This window comes from Balaenoptera borealis, assembly GCF_965194805.1.
Source record: "Balaenoptera borealis genome assembly, chromosome: 11".
Classification (NCBI taxonomy): domain Eukaryota; kingdom Metazoa; phylum Chordata; class Mammalia; order Artiodactyla; family Balaenopteridae; genus Balaenoptera; species Balaenoptera borealis.
The window spans coordinates 10,168,097-10,184,306 of record NC_138868.1 but is presented as its reverse complement, the minus strand read 5'-3'; the positions used below and the strand labels follow the sequence as shown (position 1 = coordinate 10,184,306).

Below are 16,210 nucleotides of genomic sequence, written 5' to 3'. Positions count from 1 at the left end.
TTTAGTGACTTTAAGCAACAACCGTATATTAGCGCACAGTCCTGTAGGTCAGAAGCTGTGCCCAGATCTCACAGCCTGAAATCAACATCATCTCTTCTACATTCCTGCCCGGAAGCTCATTCAGGTTTCAGGGAGCATTCATTCCCTGAGGCGTAGGACTGAGATACTGGTTGTCTTGCTGTTAATGTCTTTCAGCTTCTAGAAGCTGCTCTCGGGTTCTTGCCACATGGCCCCTCCGTCTCAGCATTGGAGATCCTCCCTCATGTGGAATCCCTCTCATGCTTCAAATCTCTCTGACTTCCCCTTCTGCCACCAGCTGGAGAAAATTCTGCTTTTAAAGAGCTCACGTGATTAGGTCAGAACCACCTGGATAATTTTCCTGTCCTGACTGTGCCGTATAACATAACCCAGTCACGGGTGTGAAGATCATCATATTCACAGTCCTGGGGATTACACAGGGCTTGTACACAGGGGAGTGGGAGATACTGAGGGCCAACCTAGAAGTCTGCTTACCACACCATTCTTTTAATTTATCTTTGTCTTTTTATTTAAATTGAGCTTCTTATAGATAGCATATATAATCATTCTTTTTTATCCAGTCTTATAGTCTTTATCTGTTCATTGGTGTGTTTTGGCCATTTACACATAATTAATTACCAGTGTGGTTGAACTAAAATCTACCATCTTTTTTTTTGTTTCCTATTTCTGCTGTCTGTTCTTTGTTCTCTTCCCCCTCTGTTTCCATGGATTTTTTTTTGAGTATTTAAAATTTCATTTTATCTCCACTATTGGTTTATCATTTATATCTCTCTATAATTTTTTTAGTGATTGCCCTAGGATTTACAGTATACATCTTTAATTAATCATAGTCTACCTTCAAGAATAGTATACTGCCTCATGTATAATGTAAGAACTTTCAGTAGTACACTCCAATTTCTCTCTTCCATGTTTTGTGCTTTTGTTGTCCCACTTTTTACTTTTACTTACATTGTAAGTCTACACTACATTTCTATTGTTTTACTTTAGACAGTTATCTTTGGAGCAATTTAAAATAAGGGAGAGAATACATTGTATTTTGTATTTGTAAATATGTAAATTATAACACATATATAAATATGTATGTAACATATAACACATATTATGTATAAGGTACATTATATTTACCTTCATTTTAATCATCTCTGGAGATCTTCATTTCTTTACGTAGATCCATGTTTCTCTGGCATCATATTCCTTCTGCTTGAAGAACTTCCTTTAATATTTCATTTACTGTAGGTTGGCTATAATGAATTCTCTCAGCTTTTGTTTGTCATTTCAAAAGATATTTTCAGTGGATATAGAATTACAGGTTCACAATTATTTCTTTTATTTTTTAAAATGTTTTATTTATTTATTTATTTATTTTACTTATTTACTTGGCTGTGCTGGCTCTCAGTTGTGGCAGGTGGGCTCCTTAGTTGCGGCTCACCGGCTCCTTAGTTGCGGCATGTGAACTCTTAGTTGCGGCATGCATGTGGGATCTAGTTCCCTGACCAGGGATTGAATCCAAGTGCCCTGCATTGGGAGCTCAGAGTCTTAACCACTGCGCCACCAGGGAAGTCCCCACAATTATTTCTTTCAGCACTTTACATGGGCCCTCTTCTTTTGTGAGGCTGTTAGTATGCAGGATCGAGTCAGTCTGGTTAGGAATTGAGCTGGATTTGATCTGTGTTTTCTGCCTTATGTTATTGTTGGAAATTTTTCATCCATTATCTCTTCATATGTTTCTTCTGCCTCATTTTCTTCCTCTTTTCCTTCTGGGATTCCAGTTACACTTAGTTTAGACTGATATTGTCCCACAGCTTTTGGATTCTGTGTTTTGTGTCTTTTACTCTTATTTTTCTCTTCATGTATTAGTTTGAGTAATTTGTATTAGATAATATTTATTGACCTTTCTTCCACTTCACTAATTCCTTCCTTGACCATTAAATCTTATGATGAGTCCATTTTGCTTATGGGCTACTATATTTCTATTTTTATTTTTAACATTTCCATTTGACTTTTACAATTTCCACCTCTGCTGGAGCTCCTTATCAGTTCATGCATTTTTCCTACTTTTTCCACTAGCACCTTTAACACAATAGTCATAGTTACTTTATTTAAATCCCCTATCTAATAGTTCTAACATCCGCATCATCCCTGAGTCTGTTTCTGTTGATTGCTTTGTCCCTTCACAGTGTGTTGTTTCTCACTTTTCTTTTGTGTGTGTGTTAGACACATTTGATTAAATGTTAGACATCATAAGTGAGACAGTAAAAACTGAGGGAAATGGTATTTGTGCTTAGAAATGGGCATGATTCTTCTGCCGGGCTGTTGGAATGGGAATCGAGTCAGTCTAGTTAGGAGTTAAGCTTACTTTGAATTTTGTTATTGCTTTGGTTCCCTTCAGTTCACCACCAGCCTCTATTGTTACCATGTGCATCTTCCTGTATTTCTGTGCTTCAAAGGAAATCTCTCTCCATGCTCTTGCCCTCTCCCAGCTGTAGATACCTATTGATTTCCGCTTGGTGCTTGTTGGTTTGGGGAAGAGAGGGTATTCTCTATTATCCTGGTCCAGCTTTGGTCCCTGTGGCCATGGGTCTTAGGGGTGGACTTTCTCAGTGATCCTGCTGGTCCCATCAGGGTAGAGGGTTTTTTTTCTTTTACCCTTCCACCAGCCCAAATGTGTCCTCACATGTGCCCTGTAGGAGACAGGATTCACTGATCTACTCCCAGCCTCTTGAAGCTTTTGTTCTTCGGAGAAGGAAGGGCCAGGCTGGGCATTATGCTTTTTTGGGTGGGCGGGCAGTATTGGCTGCTCCCCTCCTCCTGGCCTGTATCACTGAGGGAGGCTTTCTCCAGCTTCCTGCTCTGGACACAGTCTTTGTCATGCGCATACTTAGTGGGGGATTGCTGAGAAGAACCTGCACATTGGGGCAAATTCTCCTTGTGTCTGTGGCTCCCAGAGATTTTGTACTCTCAGGCTAGCCTACTTGGCTTTCAGCAGTTGATGAACAATTTTAGCTAAATTCTTCTTACCTGTTTGTTTGTGCCCAGCGCCTCGTCTTCCTGTGCCCTGTCTCAAGTGAGCATGTGTTCATATCCATTTTCTCCTTTGAGGGGTCTCTCTTTGCTTAGATTTTATTCTCTTGGGTACCCTGTGACCTCAGCTGTCTGATGACTTCAGAAAGTTATGACAGTTCTACTTTATCTGACTTTTTCTTGTTGGGATGAGTATAATGTTCTTTCTAACTTTCAGCATCCTAGGGGGAAGCCTAAACCTCCTTGATCTTATTCTGATTGTCACACACAAAAACACAGATGCCAGGTCCACCAGATGCCAGGCTCTGTGCCAAGTGAGGGGAAATCAAACTTTGTTTTGGGGAATTCCCTCTCCTAGCATTGTACTTAGTCTTGCTAGGAGGGTAATTCCAAAGCATATCGCCTAAGGTTTCCCCGTGGGAGGCTTTGCTTGTAATTTGAACCTTAAGTGAGCATCTCACGGTTGGAAAGAAAGATCAGAGGTGAGCAGCATCCTGCCAGACTCTTCCTCTGGCCTGAGGCTGGCATCCTCATCTCTCTGCTCTCGGTGCGTTTGTTGCCTCTCCATGCAAATCTGGTTCTCCAGGTTCATGTTAATTTGGGGGGCCTCTATTAGCTTTCCAGTAAATTCTTTTATGCTTAAGTTTACTAGAGTTATCAGTGGCTGTCACTTACATCCAAGGATTTCTGCCTCAGGAAATATATAGGCTAGAAGGGAAAACAGTACTCAGAAAACAACTGAAGTACCAAATGCAGAGCAAAACAGTACGGCCAAGATTGGACAGGCCAGGGGTCAGCAAAATTGCTCATGGAAGACCAGATAGTAAATGTCATCGTCTTGCAGTCATATGGTCTCTGTGGCAACTACTCAACTCTGCCATCGTAGCACAGAAGCAGCCACGGACAGTATGTAAACAAGTGAGAGCAGCTGTCCCAGTAAAGCTCTTTACAAATACTGGCTGCTATAGGTTGCCAACCCGCGGTACAGGCTGCCGTGTACATTCAGAGGAAGAATGGAGCTGCTCTGTGTATCCACTGTGGTTTTTGGCCAAGGCCAGAGTTTCGAGTTTCAAGATTGTTATAACTGACAACTGACTGACCAGCGTAATTCTTTTTGCCCATCCTTCTCTTGCAGAAGCAAAACCAGCCCCAGAAATATTTGAAAACGAAGTCATGGCCCTGCTGAGAGACTTTACTAAGAACAAAAACAGAGAGCAGCGACTGCGGGCCCCAGATCTCGAATACCTCTTTGAAAAGCCACATTGAGCTGAGCGCCACTGCCTGCCTGGCCTCTGTCTGCGGATGCTCACTGCTTATGATGGGTATTGGCCTTGATGTCCTGCTTCTCCTTAGATGCTCAGCCCACCCAGACCGCTGGTCCTGTCTCCAGTGATGGACCCGCCTCTCTCCTGAGGACATGTAAATGTTCAGTGTATCTCATTCTAAGACCCTGTGGTTCCGTTCTAAGCCTCAAAGCGGTTTGTCTAAATTACCGGTGTTCGGGCCTGACTTTCTCTGGCTCCACAGGAGGGCACTGTAGGGGAAGCAGCTGTGCCAGCTCGTTGCTTCAGCCAGAAGTGAGCTCAGTGCAGAGGGGCAGCCAGCTCTGCATGCTGTGTGGAAAGCTCCCCGGGTGACCCAGGGCTTTGTTCCAGTGAAATTCCCCCTTCCAACCTGGGATGGTTCTTTCTGCCAAGGGAAGCTGATCCAAGCCCCCTGAGCGGAATCCTTCAAAGGCCCAGCAGGCAGAATGAGGGCAGTGGGCAGGAACGGTGTGGGTGTGCTGCTCAAGAGTCGGCATCCTCATCAGATTTTCTCTAAAATGCTCACTTTGTAAACTGAACGATAATTGAATATTAAAGAGTATTTTAAAAAGGAAAATCACAACTCCCCAGCCCTCACACAGTTATTTTAATTTTGTCTCTTCTCATGTAATCCACAGGCATACGTTTATAGAGCTTTACAAGGTCACAATCGTAGGTTTTATCTTCTTGCAGCACTATAGCAAACATTTTCTGTATTTCTACAGTCTCCACGATCGTTTTAGTTGACAAACTAATAACGCATAAGAAATAATATGTTAGGATGAATTAGCTGAAAGTGTTTAGCTCTAGGACTAGAAGATTTCGACATTGCCAGGAGGGTAGTCTCACTGGAGGAATTTTCCCCTAGGAGCTGTAATCCAATCAGAATGGCCATCACCCAGACTGGGCCAGGACCATTAAAGGTGAGGAAGGCAGGCCAGAATTGCTAGGCAGGCGGTTGGTGAGCACAAGAGCTGCACGCAGGCAGGAAGTACACATTTCCAGCATTATTGAGCTTCGGGGTTCCCACGGAGCTTCCTCGTGGTCCTGCCTGCCCCTCAGTGTTCCTGGCTGAGGAGAGAAGAGGAGAGAACCAGCCTTTATTTATTTACCTTATCTCAGTAGAGCTTCACAGCTCTCCTGCAGACAAGTGGTGTCACACCTATTTTGTAGATGAGAAAGTGGGCTCAGAGAGAGTGATTTGTCCAAGATTAAGTCACTACTCAGTCAGAAAGCCAGAATCTTGCTTAGTTCAGTCTGTCTCCAAAGTTCATGAACTTTCTGCCAGAACATGCTACCTTACTGGTGGAAAGTGTGTAGAAATCTACGCTTTGAGAAGTTATAGCAAAGAAACTTGACGGTTCTGAGCCATGACCTGTGTGTCACCTAGGGCAGGGGTCCCCAACCCCCGGGCCATGAACTGGTACTGGTCCACGGCCTGTTAGGAACCGGGCCGCACAGCAGGAGGTGAGCGGCGGGCGAGTGAGCAAAGCCTCATCTGCTCCCCATCACTCGCGTTACCGCCTGAACCATGGCCCCCTCCCCCCCACTGTCTGTGGAAAAATTGTCTTCCATGAAACTGGTCCCTGGTGCCATAAAGGTTGGGGACTGCTGACACAGGGGACAGGAAGCTGCCAGATGCTTCCCAAAGTAAGCCCTTGGTCACCCACGGTAGCTCTCATGAGGGTAGGCACGGGTTACAAGTCAGATCCTGACTCTGCTGCTTACTGTCTGGATAAATGAATTGGCTTGAGCCTCGATTTCCTCATCTGTAAAGTGGGGATGATGACGCTCCCTGTCTTAACTATTTATGAAGAGCAGACGTGAAGAGATAAAGCACACGGAGCTCTTCCGTGGTCCCCAGCACGCAGTAAGCTCTCCATAGAGATGAGGTGTCAGCGTTAGGTCATGGCCTCAGCCTGAGATTTAGGAGCTGTCTCCTAACACAAATGGCCTGGCATGTCAGCGAGGTCACCAGAGCTTCATGCAAGGCGGAGTCCTGCAGGTAGGAAAGCCAGACCTGTTAAGGAACCACGGGATGTCTTACCAGCCAGTAAAGACTGGAGAGAAAACAGACCCTGGTGTCAAGGACTTCGATGGAAAAATCTGTAGCACTGTCACCTAAGCAAGGAATGGGAGTGAGAAATGGGGCAGAAGCAGACATCGATCGCCCTGAGAGCTCACCACAGACTCTGGCCAATCTCTCGGGCCTCATTTGATGTACTATGTGGAGAATGTTAAACAGAGTTTATGTTGAGAGATGTCTAGACTGTCAGAAGTGCACATGAGTTGGGCAGTGACTTACGCATCTATCCTGGACTCTTATGCAACAGATCCCAGCAGCCAAGTATGCAGCTTGGGCTTTATCCCCCGGGGGTTTGATCTCTCCTAACCCTGATTTTGTCTTATTTAACATAACGTTCAGCTGCTGCCACTTTGACCTGGGAATGGCATGCTTCTAAAGGAGTTGTTTTCTTCCCAGGCTGCTGTCTTGTGTCATCTCTGAAAGTGAAGGATCTTGCTTAACTTCAGCTGCTCAGTGTCAGACCAGGGGTGCTATGTAAACAGTTTTTCCCTTTATTAGGCATTAAGTAAAACTAGGCCAGCCACAGGACATTTTTTAAAAATTAATAAACATATTGCAAGGGCCAGCAGCCCCGCAAGGATCTGTGATGAACAAAGCTGGACTTATTCCTCTCCCTGTGACACATCACTGCTCACTGACCTCATTCAGAGCCTCTGTGGGGCACACAGGCGTCTGGCTCTGCCCTGTCCCATCTGAAGTGGTCTCACAAGACCTGTCGCAAAGGCTCTCACATCAGACGTCAAACTGGGGCAGTAAAAGCTGTCCTCTCCCCATCATTTCCTCTCTTAATCATTTTAAGTCTTCAGAATCCATAAGCCAAATCCCTTTTGCCCGACCCTGAGCCTTAGATGGGGCATATCTGTCGGGGTCATCGCAGAGGCACCTCTGACTGGTGTTGGCCATCGTCTGGAGGTCATCTGCTCTGTCTCTTCAGCTCAGCGAGGGTGGCACTGACCCAAACCTTGTTCATATTTTTAAACATCCCCAGGGAAAGATTCCACTGGGAGAGTAGAGAGTCTTACTTTTATCTTTCCATCCATCTTCTGCTATCCTGGCTAGACAGGAAGTTTCCATGATGGGGAAGTTCACGCAGCCTTAAATGGCAAGCTGGGCTGGGAGACCTGCGCTGACAGCATCTTATTGGTACAGCCCGTCGTATCTGAGGATGGAGGACTTGCCATCCTGCAGCTGTCAAGCTGAGGGTGCTGATCAGCTCCCAGTTAAGCCACCTTGTTCGGCTTCCCAGTGAACCCTCTGGCACTGAGGACCGGCGTTAGGCTCTTCCCTAGTCAGGTGACGTGACTGGGAAGACGCATTGGTGAGACAGGTGACCTGAGGCAAGGAGTGCAGTGCTCCTTTGCCTTTAAGAAACAAATGTCTGTCAGCAGTCAGACATTTCAGGGCGGATGGTGGAAAAGTTGAAGCTATCCAAGATAAATAACATCAGGCGTCCAAGGAGAAGACGTGCAGAGGGGAAATCTCCCTCCTCGTAACCTGAGAGGTAGTCTTTTGCTAGGTCCCAGGTCTCGCCTGAATCCAGATACTCCTGCCAAGGAGAATGTTCTCCTTAAAAGGACAGTGTGAACACATTTTACGTAACTCCACATCACAGCATGTAGAGTTAAAAAAGCAAATTATGATGTTAAGATGTGCATTTTGTTTCGCAGTGGATTTCAGTTAGTTAGTATGTGGTGAAATGTTCACATCTGGTGATGCCCTGGGACACGTGTTGGAGAAATAGAGCAGAGCGGTTCAGGGCAGCTGCTTGGGGGTCAGGCCTAAGGTAGAATCCTGGCTCTCCCATTGGTCAGTTGGGTGACCTTGGTCACGTTGTTTAACCTCTCCACGCTTCTGTGTCTCATCTGTAGAAAGGCAAGTCAAAGAACCACCTCACGTGTGGGTGTAAGGACTAAAGAAGTCACCTGTGTAAAGTGCTCAGCACAGTATGTGGCACCTGAGTGACACTCGTAATCACGGCTAATGGTGGTGTTGGCCGAAGGCACGCCCAGCACCGATAAGAGCTTTCCTCGAATGACGTCACTCAGGCCTCACAACAGGGATACGAGACAGGCACAACTATCACTCCCTTGGCCAGGTGAGGAAAGTGAGGCCTGCTGAGATGAAGCTGCTTGCCGGAAGCCGCAGGCGGGAAGCCGGGGGGCTGGAATTGGAAGCCAGGCCTCCAGGGCCTGTGCACCGAGGCCCCGTCTGCTACCTCAAAACACGGAACTGTTGTCATTACTCTTCTGCTCCTGACTCCTCACCTGAATCTTGTCTTGGTCCGTGGAGGACTGTTGTGCAGAGCCCTTCGCAGAGACCCCCCTCTCGGTTCCCTATAGGCTCCCCCCTCCCCCTCGGGCCCTGACTCTTGTAGAGATGATGTCACAGCCTCAGCAGTTCCAGCCTGAACACCTGAGCCCTCCAAGCAGGACGGGTGCAACCTAGCTCTCCAGGTGACGGTCTGCAGTTCAGAGAGACTGCCTTTGGATTTTCGGGGGGCCAGGGGCAGGGCTCGATCTCTGCCCTGCTTCAAGGCTTTCATCCTTACCCTGAGCAGCAGAGATGAGGATGGAAGCTTTCTGGGTCTTGCTGTCGCTATCCGTCTTTTCCCTCCAAGCCACAGGCTGTCTCTGAGAGCTGGATGTGGCTGGTCGGAAAGACTATGTGAACCCCATTCCAGGGCCCCGAGCTGAGTTGTCCAACCTCTATTGCGTCCACTGGCTCCAGCACTTTTGCTGACAAGCCACTGCTGGCTGCTCCTAAGAGCACAGGCTCTCCCCTGCTCCCCTGTCTCTCTTTGCTCCCACCCCTCAGCAGAGTCATGCAGAGGTGAGAAGGTTTTAGTAGATAGATAACTTATACTAGATACTGTGTTTCCTGCGCAAATAGAAACAGCAGTGGGCTTGGTCCAAACAGGAAGAGTGATGCTCAGAAATCTAATTAGAAAGATACACTGTAACGGTCTTCACTAGATGCTGGGGATCAGAGAAGGATTTTTTTTTTTTTTTTTTTTGGCCACGCTATAAAGCATGCGGGATCTTAGTTCCCCGACCAGGGATCGAGCCCATGTCCCCTGCAGTGGCAGCGCGGAGTTTTAACCACCGGACTGCCAGGGACGTCCCTATAATTTCACTCTTTATTTCACTGATCACAAGCAGAGGTTGTCAGCCCTAGCACCATGTGCTAGGCCTAGTGCCAGGCCGAGGAGACAGAAGTGAATGAGATACAGCCCGTGCTCCAGAGGACCTTTGAAGGAGGGATAAGCGAACAGAAGAGAAGTGAGGATTGGTCCGTGTGTCTCAGGCACTGACTCAACTGGGCACAGGCCGTGGGACATCCAGCCTCATGTGACAGGCGCACCTCCACACCAGGCCGTGGAGCTCTGAGACACCTACTTTTAATATCCTAGAAATAGCTTCCCTTGTTCTGAATTCACTCTCACCGATCAATTTTATGAGGGTCTGGCAGACTCAGCCCTTGTAGCCACTCCCTTTGCTGTGATTTTGCAGGGCCCTCCCCTCTGACCCTGGGGTCAGCCAGGGCCTTGCTTGGCCAACGGGATGTCGGTTATCATGAAGTAAGCAGGGCCTTGAAAAGCACTGGCACGAGTGGGCTTGCCGGAGCGCTTGTACCTCTTCTGCCACCACCTGAAAGCCTGCCCAGCTTAGCTTTCTGGAGGATGAGAGTCATGTATCCAATTCATCCCTGTCCCCTTAGCCAAAGTCAGCTGGTAGGTAAGTGAGACTAGTCAAGACCAGAAGAATTACCCAGCCAAGCCCAGTCCAAACTGCAAACCCAAAGACCCTTAAGCTAAATGAATTCTTATTATTTTAAGCCACCAAGTTTGGGGGTGATTTGTTATGCAGCATTATAGCTACATACAGTTACCAACAGTATTATAGCTGTTGGTAACTGATAACAGATGGTAATTGGGCTTCCAGTGTAGATTTGCTTATAGAGAAAAAAAAAATCACCGACTGACCAGCATGAGTGAGTATCCTGTCCCCTGGGCAGGTGAACTTCTCACTATAATACTTTTTAAAAGGAGGCTGCTTAGTATATCAGACTCTTGTGAACTTAGTATCAGTCTCACACGAACACATGTAATTCCTCCTCGACTATTTGAACAGCACACATGTACCGAGTGCTTTCTCTAGACCACACATTGGGCTAACACAATACCTGCATTGACTCATTCAGTTCCTATAACAGCCCTATGAAGTAGGTTGTACTGTTATCTTCATTTTGCCAATGAAGAAACAGGCCCAGAGGAATTGAGTTACTCGCCTGTGGTGACATTGGCTTAGCACTTGGGCAGAAGTGATCAAAGTGATGTAGGATCCTTGAAAAGTAGGAGTTCTGTGTTCTGCACTAGCGAAACACTGGGTAAAGCTAATGCCTGCTCTGACTGGGGAGGTACCCTATGTGTTTTCCAAGCTGGCAGCCCACAAGGAAGAGGCTGGAAAGCAGAAAACCAATCAATCATCCCTATTGGCTACTACCGGCTGCATTTGGTGAGGATTTAGAAGGACAAGATGAGCTCAGCAAAGAATTACCTGGTGTTCAAGTAGGAATGAAAGGAAATAGAATCCAGAAGTCTTGGGCCTTCCAGGGTTAAACATCTATACGCTAAATAGAAAAAGATGAGATGTAAGCAATGCTTTGGGCAACAAAGGCCCAGTAAGACTTTTGCCTTAGATGAAGTGTCTCAGGACAGGATCAGATTAAAGGCATGCCTCCTATTTATTGTTCTAAATGTGCCTCAAGATAGACACTGAGGAGGGGAACCAGCAAAACAAGTTAGGCTCAAGAATTAGGTCTAGGGAAAGACTGGGTGAGTGTGGCTACTGGCACATGAAACCTTTTCCTTTCCTGCTCTTCACAAGTCAACTTCTCCGAGGGGTTGACTACACTGTCTCCACTTCCTTGTCTCCTTTCCTTATCTTATCTTCACCTCTCTGGCTTTCCACCTCATTATTTGAATGAAAGCATCTCTCACTAAGGTCACCAGGACCTCCATATTACTAAATCCAGCGGACATTATTCAAAGCTTTACTTTTCCCTCTGACCAACGATAGAAACCTCCCCGTCCCTTGGTTTTCATGATTAAGCATTTTCTTTCGTTTCCTTCTGCCTTTTCAGCCCCACCTCTACCTCTTTGGAGGCATCTCAGCCCCACCCCCACCCCCCCACCGTCATTAAATTTGAAGTTCCTCATGATGCTGTCCTAGGAGCCCTCCTTTTTTCTCTCCGTACTCCCTCTAGTGATCTTACCCACACCAGGGTATGGACAATTCTTTTTTTTTTTGGCCGTGCCGCGCACCTTGCAGGATCTTAGTTCCCTGACCAGGGATTGACCCCGGGCCCATAGCAGTGAAAGCGCCGAATCCTAACCGCTGGACCGCCAGGGCATTCCTGACAATTCTTAAATCTATGTTTCAAACCATACTTTCCTTTGAGCTCCAGCCTGCACATCTAACTGCCAGCTGGACTCCTCCAGTGTGTCTCAAAGGTCCAGCAAACTCAGCACATCCAAAAGGGAACCAGGCTATTCCCCTTTCCTGACCCACCCCACAAAACCTCCCTAGTCTTCCTCTGTAGTCCCTCAGTGAAGGGCATCAGTATCCATCCAGTCACTCAAGCTAGGAATTGTTCTGAACCCCTCCCTCTCCATCCATTTCGTCCCCAAGACTGGTTGACTTACCTCCAAAAAAGCTCTTGAATCCATCCACTTCTTTCCGTCTCAGCATCATCACCATGGTCAAAGCTACTCCCATCCTTCAGCTGGACAACTGCTACAGCCATCTGAACCCCCTTTGAATCTGTTCTCTACCTGCAGCCCTGAAATCAGTGTATTCCAATGCATGGTTCTGACCATGGCTTCCCCCCTCCTGAAAACCCTTCAATTTCTCTTAAATAAAAATGAAAACCCTTGACATGACCTTTAAGGTTCCTGCCTGGGATGCCCACATCTTAAACCTCATCTTGGCCTCACTCTCAGTTTCTGTGCTCCAGCTCCTCCTAGGCTCCTTCAGCCTCTCATCCTCTCCACGACCTCTCCCACCACAGGGCCTTTGCACGGTTCCCTCTGCCCAGAGTGCTCTTTCCTCCCTTTCCTTCTTCACTCCTATCCTCTTTGAGATCTCTGCTCAGGTGCCACTTCCTCAGAGAAGCCCTCCCTAACATCTCAATTTTAAATCCGTCACTCTCTGATCAATGCCCGTCTCCCCATTGGACTTCAAGTTCCATGAGGACAAGGATTAGATCTATTTTTGTTCACCTGAGATCCGTAGTACCTGGCACATCACTTGGCATGTAGAAGGTGTTCCCAATTACTTAAGAAATGAGTAAAAAAAAAAAAAAATTGATGTGTCAATCTGATTGCAAGAGCTCAAAGCAAACCTTCCCAACAGCAAGAGCTGTGGGTCGGCAGGGGTCAGAGGCCTCTTGGGTCTCCTGCTGTCCTGAGATTTTTTTTCCCCCTCCCTAGTTCCAATGGTTCAGTGTGCTTGAAGGATTGGTCCCCTTCTTTCCAGGTGGCTGGATGCCCTCGGACTGGGGAGAAGGGTTTTAACGAATAAGATCTGTCTTTCTCACTGTGGAAAGTGGAGACAGTTCCTGGTTCTCTGCCCAGGCGTCTGGAGGACCTGAGATGCTAAAAGAAGCGAACTCCCAAAGCCAAGCATGCTTCAGGAAATAGATGCACCAGAGGGCCCTGGAGCCGGGGCCGCTGGGGTCCATCCTCCCCTGCTGAGTGTGGGCCTCACATTTCCCACAAGGCAGCAGAAGTAGCTGGGACTCGTGTCTGCGTGGGTGCTCTGTACTTGCTCGCTCTCTGCTTTCTTACTCCCCGTTCAGTGTGGTGGACCTTCTTAGAATCTCCCCCGACCACTCATCCCCACCAAGCACGTATACTCCCTGCCTTGGTTGTATCCTTCAAACTGTTTTCCCAGGTAGCAATGTTCTCCGCCCTTCCCAGATGCAGGGAGGCGGGTGGCGCTTACTGTGGCCTCCCAAGCCAGGCTTTCCCTGGGTTGTCTCACAGCAAGCCTCCTTTCAGAGGAGATTGCATTATCCCATTTCTACACGAGGAAACAAACTCAGAGAAGCTTGCCCTCGGCCACACAGCTGGCAAGCAGCAAAACAGGGTTTAAATCAAGGTTGCCCCAGAACTTGTGTACTTCCCAGCACCCCACTTGTCCCAGACTTACCCTGTTCACTCATTGCCATCGTGAGCTCTGCCGTATCCATGCACCATCTATACTAACATTCACTTGCTCTCGTTCTTAAGTTGAGCCCCTTTTTATTTAAACAAGTTAATTTTATTTTATCCTTTTTAACTCTTCTTTTTTTTTCTTTTGGCCACGCCACGCAGCTTGTGGGATCTTAGTTCCCCAACTAGCGACTGAACCTGGGCCCTGGCCGTGAAATCGCCAAGTCCTAACCACTGGACCACCAGGGAACTCCCTAGACAAATTAATTTTAAAAAGAAACTTTATATCATCACTGTAAATGGAAAAAGTCATATCAATAGTGTCACTTGCCAAAATTAAAAAGGTTAACTATAAAAATAAGTACATAAAATGTTATTGAATTTTTCTAAATTATAAAAAATTTCAAACATACAGCAATGTTGAACGAGTTTTACGGTAAGCACCCAGCACTTAGATAACCATTAACTTTTCACTCTACTTTTCACTCTACTTGATTCGCTGCATATCTGTCCATCTTTCCATCCCTCTTCCCACCCATTCATCCATCTACTTTTGGATGCATTTCAAAGAAAATTACAGACATCAGAACACTTCCCCTAAATACTTCAGAATGCATATCATTAACTCCACTTTGATATTTTGTATTTAAAGTTTTTTTCTCTTTTGCTGTAAAATGTACGTACAGTGAAATGCACAAATCTTAACTCTACATTTGCTGAGTTTTGACAAATGCTTGCATCAACCTCCTGTCAAGATGCAGAAATTCCCGTCACCCCAGAAAGTTCCCTCATGCTCCATCCCAGTCGGTCCTCACAGCACGCCTCCCCACAGCCCAAGCAACCGTATCTCTGATTTTTTCTCTGCCATAGATTAGTTCTGTCTGTTGTAGAATTTCATATAGATGGAATCGTACAGTGTGGACTCTTTTGCACGTGCCTGCTTTCGTTCAGCTCAGTGTTGTTGAGGTTCATCCGTGTCATCGCACACATCAGTATTTGTCCGTGTTTAATACTGAGCATGCGTATTCCGTTTTCTGACTTGACCACAGTTAGTCCATCCATTCGCCTGTGAATGGACACCTGAGCTGTCGCCAGTATTGGGCTATTATGAATGAAGACACTACAAACAAGTCCTGTGAACACATGTTCTTATTTCTCTTGGTGAACATCTAGAAATAGAATTGCCGGGTCATAGGAAGGTATATGACTGGCTTAAAAGTGACTGTCAGGACTTATTTATTTATTTATTTATTTATTTATGGCTGTGTTGGGTCTTCGTTTCTGCGCTAGGGCTTTCTCTAGTTGCGGCAAGTGGGGGCCACTCTATCGCGGTGCGCGGGCCTCTCACTATCGCGGCCTCTCCTGTTGCGGAGCACAGGCTCCAGACGCGCAGGCTCAGCAATTGTGGCTCACGGGCCCAGTTGCTCTGCGGCATGTGGGATCTTCCCAGACCACGGCTCGAACCCGTGTCCCCTGCATTGGCTGGCAGATTCTCAACCACTGCGCCACCAGGGAAGCCCCGTCAGGACTTATTGATGTACCATTTTACACTTCCACCAACAACGTATGAGAGATCCAGCTGCTCCACAGCCTTGCCAGCATTTGGTGTTGTCAGTGCCTTAAATTCTAGCCATTCTGGTGGGTATGTCCTGGTGCCTCACTGTGGTTTTAATTTGCATTTCCTTGACAATGAATGCTGTTGAATATTTTTTCACATGCTTTTTAGCCATTCATATATCTTCTTTTGTGGAGTATCTGTTCAACTGTTTAGCCCATTTTATTTTATTTATTTTTAAATTTTATTTATTTTATTTTTTGGCCGAGTTGGGTCTTCGTTGCAGCACATGGGCTTTCTCTAGTTGCAGCGAGCGGGGGCCACTCTTCGTTGCGGTGCACAAGCTTCTCATTGTGGTGGCTTCTCTTGTTGCGGAGCACAGGCTCTAGACACGTGGGCTTCAGTAGTTGTGGCTTGTGGGCTCTAGAGTGCAGGCTCAGTAGTTGTGGCGCACGGGCTAAGTTGCTCCACGGCATGTGGGATCTTCCCAGACCAGGTATCGAACCCGTGTCCCCTGCATTGGCAGGCGGATTCTTAACTACTGCGCCACCAGGGAAGTCCTGTTTAGCCCATTTAAAAATTTGGTTCTTGTCATTTTATTACTGAATTGTAGGTCTTTATATGTGCTACATACAAGTTGTTTGCCGGATATATGTTTGCAAATCTTTTTACCAAGTCTGTGGCTTGTCTATTCATTTTCTTAACGTGACTTTTGAAGAGCTGAAGTTTTAAACTTTGATGAAGCCCAATTTATCAGCTTTTTCTTTTATGGTTATTGCTTTCTGTGACCTGTTCAAGAAGCCTTTCCTTATCCCCACGTCATGAACAGATCTTTATATCTTGAATGAATTTTTAGGTATGGTGTGAGGTAAGGCTTGGGGTTCTTTTTTTTTTCCCCATGTACATATCCAGTTGTTCCAGCATCATTTATTAAAAAGACTTCTTTTCCCATTGGATTGCTTTGGCATCTTTGTCAAAAATCATGTCTGTGA

General features: G+C 46.5%; 1 protein-coding gene and 1 long non-coding RNA gene across 4 annotated transcripts in view; one reads left to right on the top strand and one right to left on the bottom strand.

Annotated features, from left to right (window-relative positions):
* SDHAF2 (succinate dehydrogenase complex assembly factor 2) overlaps positions 1-4,947 on the top strand; it is a 13,467-nt gene extending 8,520 nt beyond the window's left edge. For all 3 annotated transcript variants that reach the window (XM_082342705.1, XM_082342704.1, XM_082342706.1), the window contains exon 4: positions 4,196-4,947. In XM_082342705.1, coding sequence (XP_082198831.1) covers positions 4,196-4,326 — 131 coding nt within the window. In that variant the 3' untranslated portion in view covers positions 4,327-4,947. The remainder of the gene's footprint in view (positions 1-4,195) is intronic.
* LOC309606102 overlaps positions 4,392-16,210 on the bottom strand; it is a 30,918-nt gene continuing 19,099 nt past the window's right edge. The window contains exon 6 of the long non-coding RNA XR_014231657.1: positions 4,392-16,210. This is a non-coding gene — a long non-coding RNA (uncharacterized lncRNA).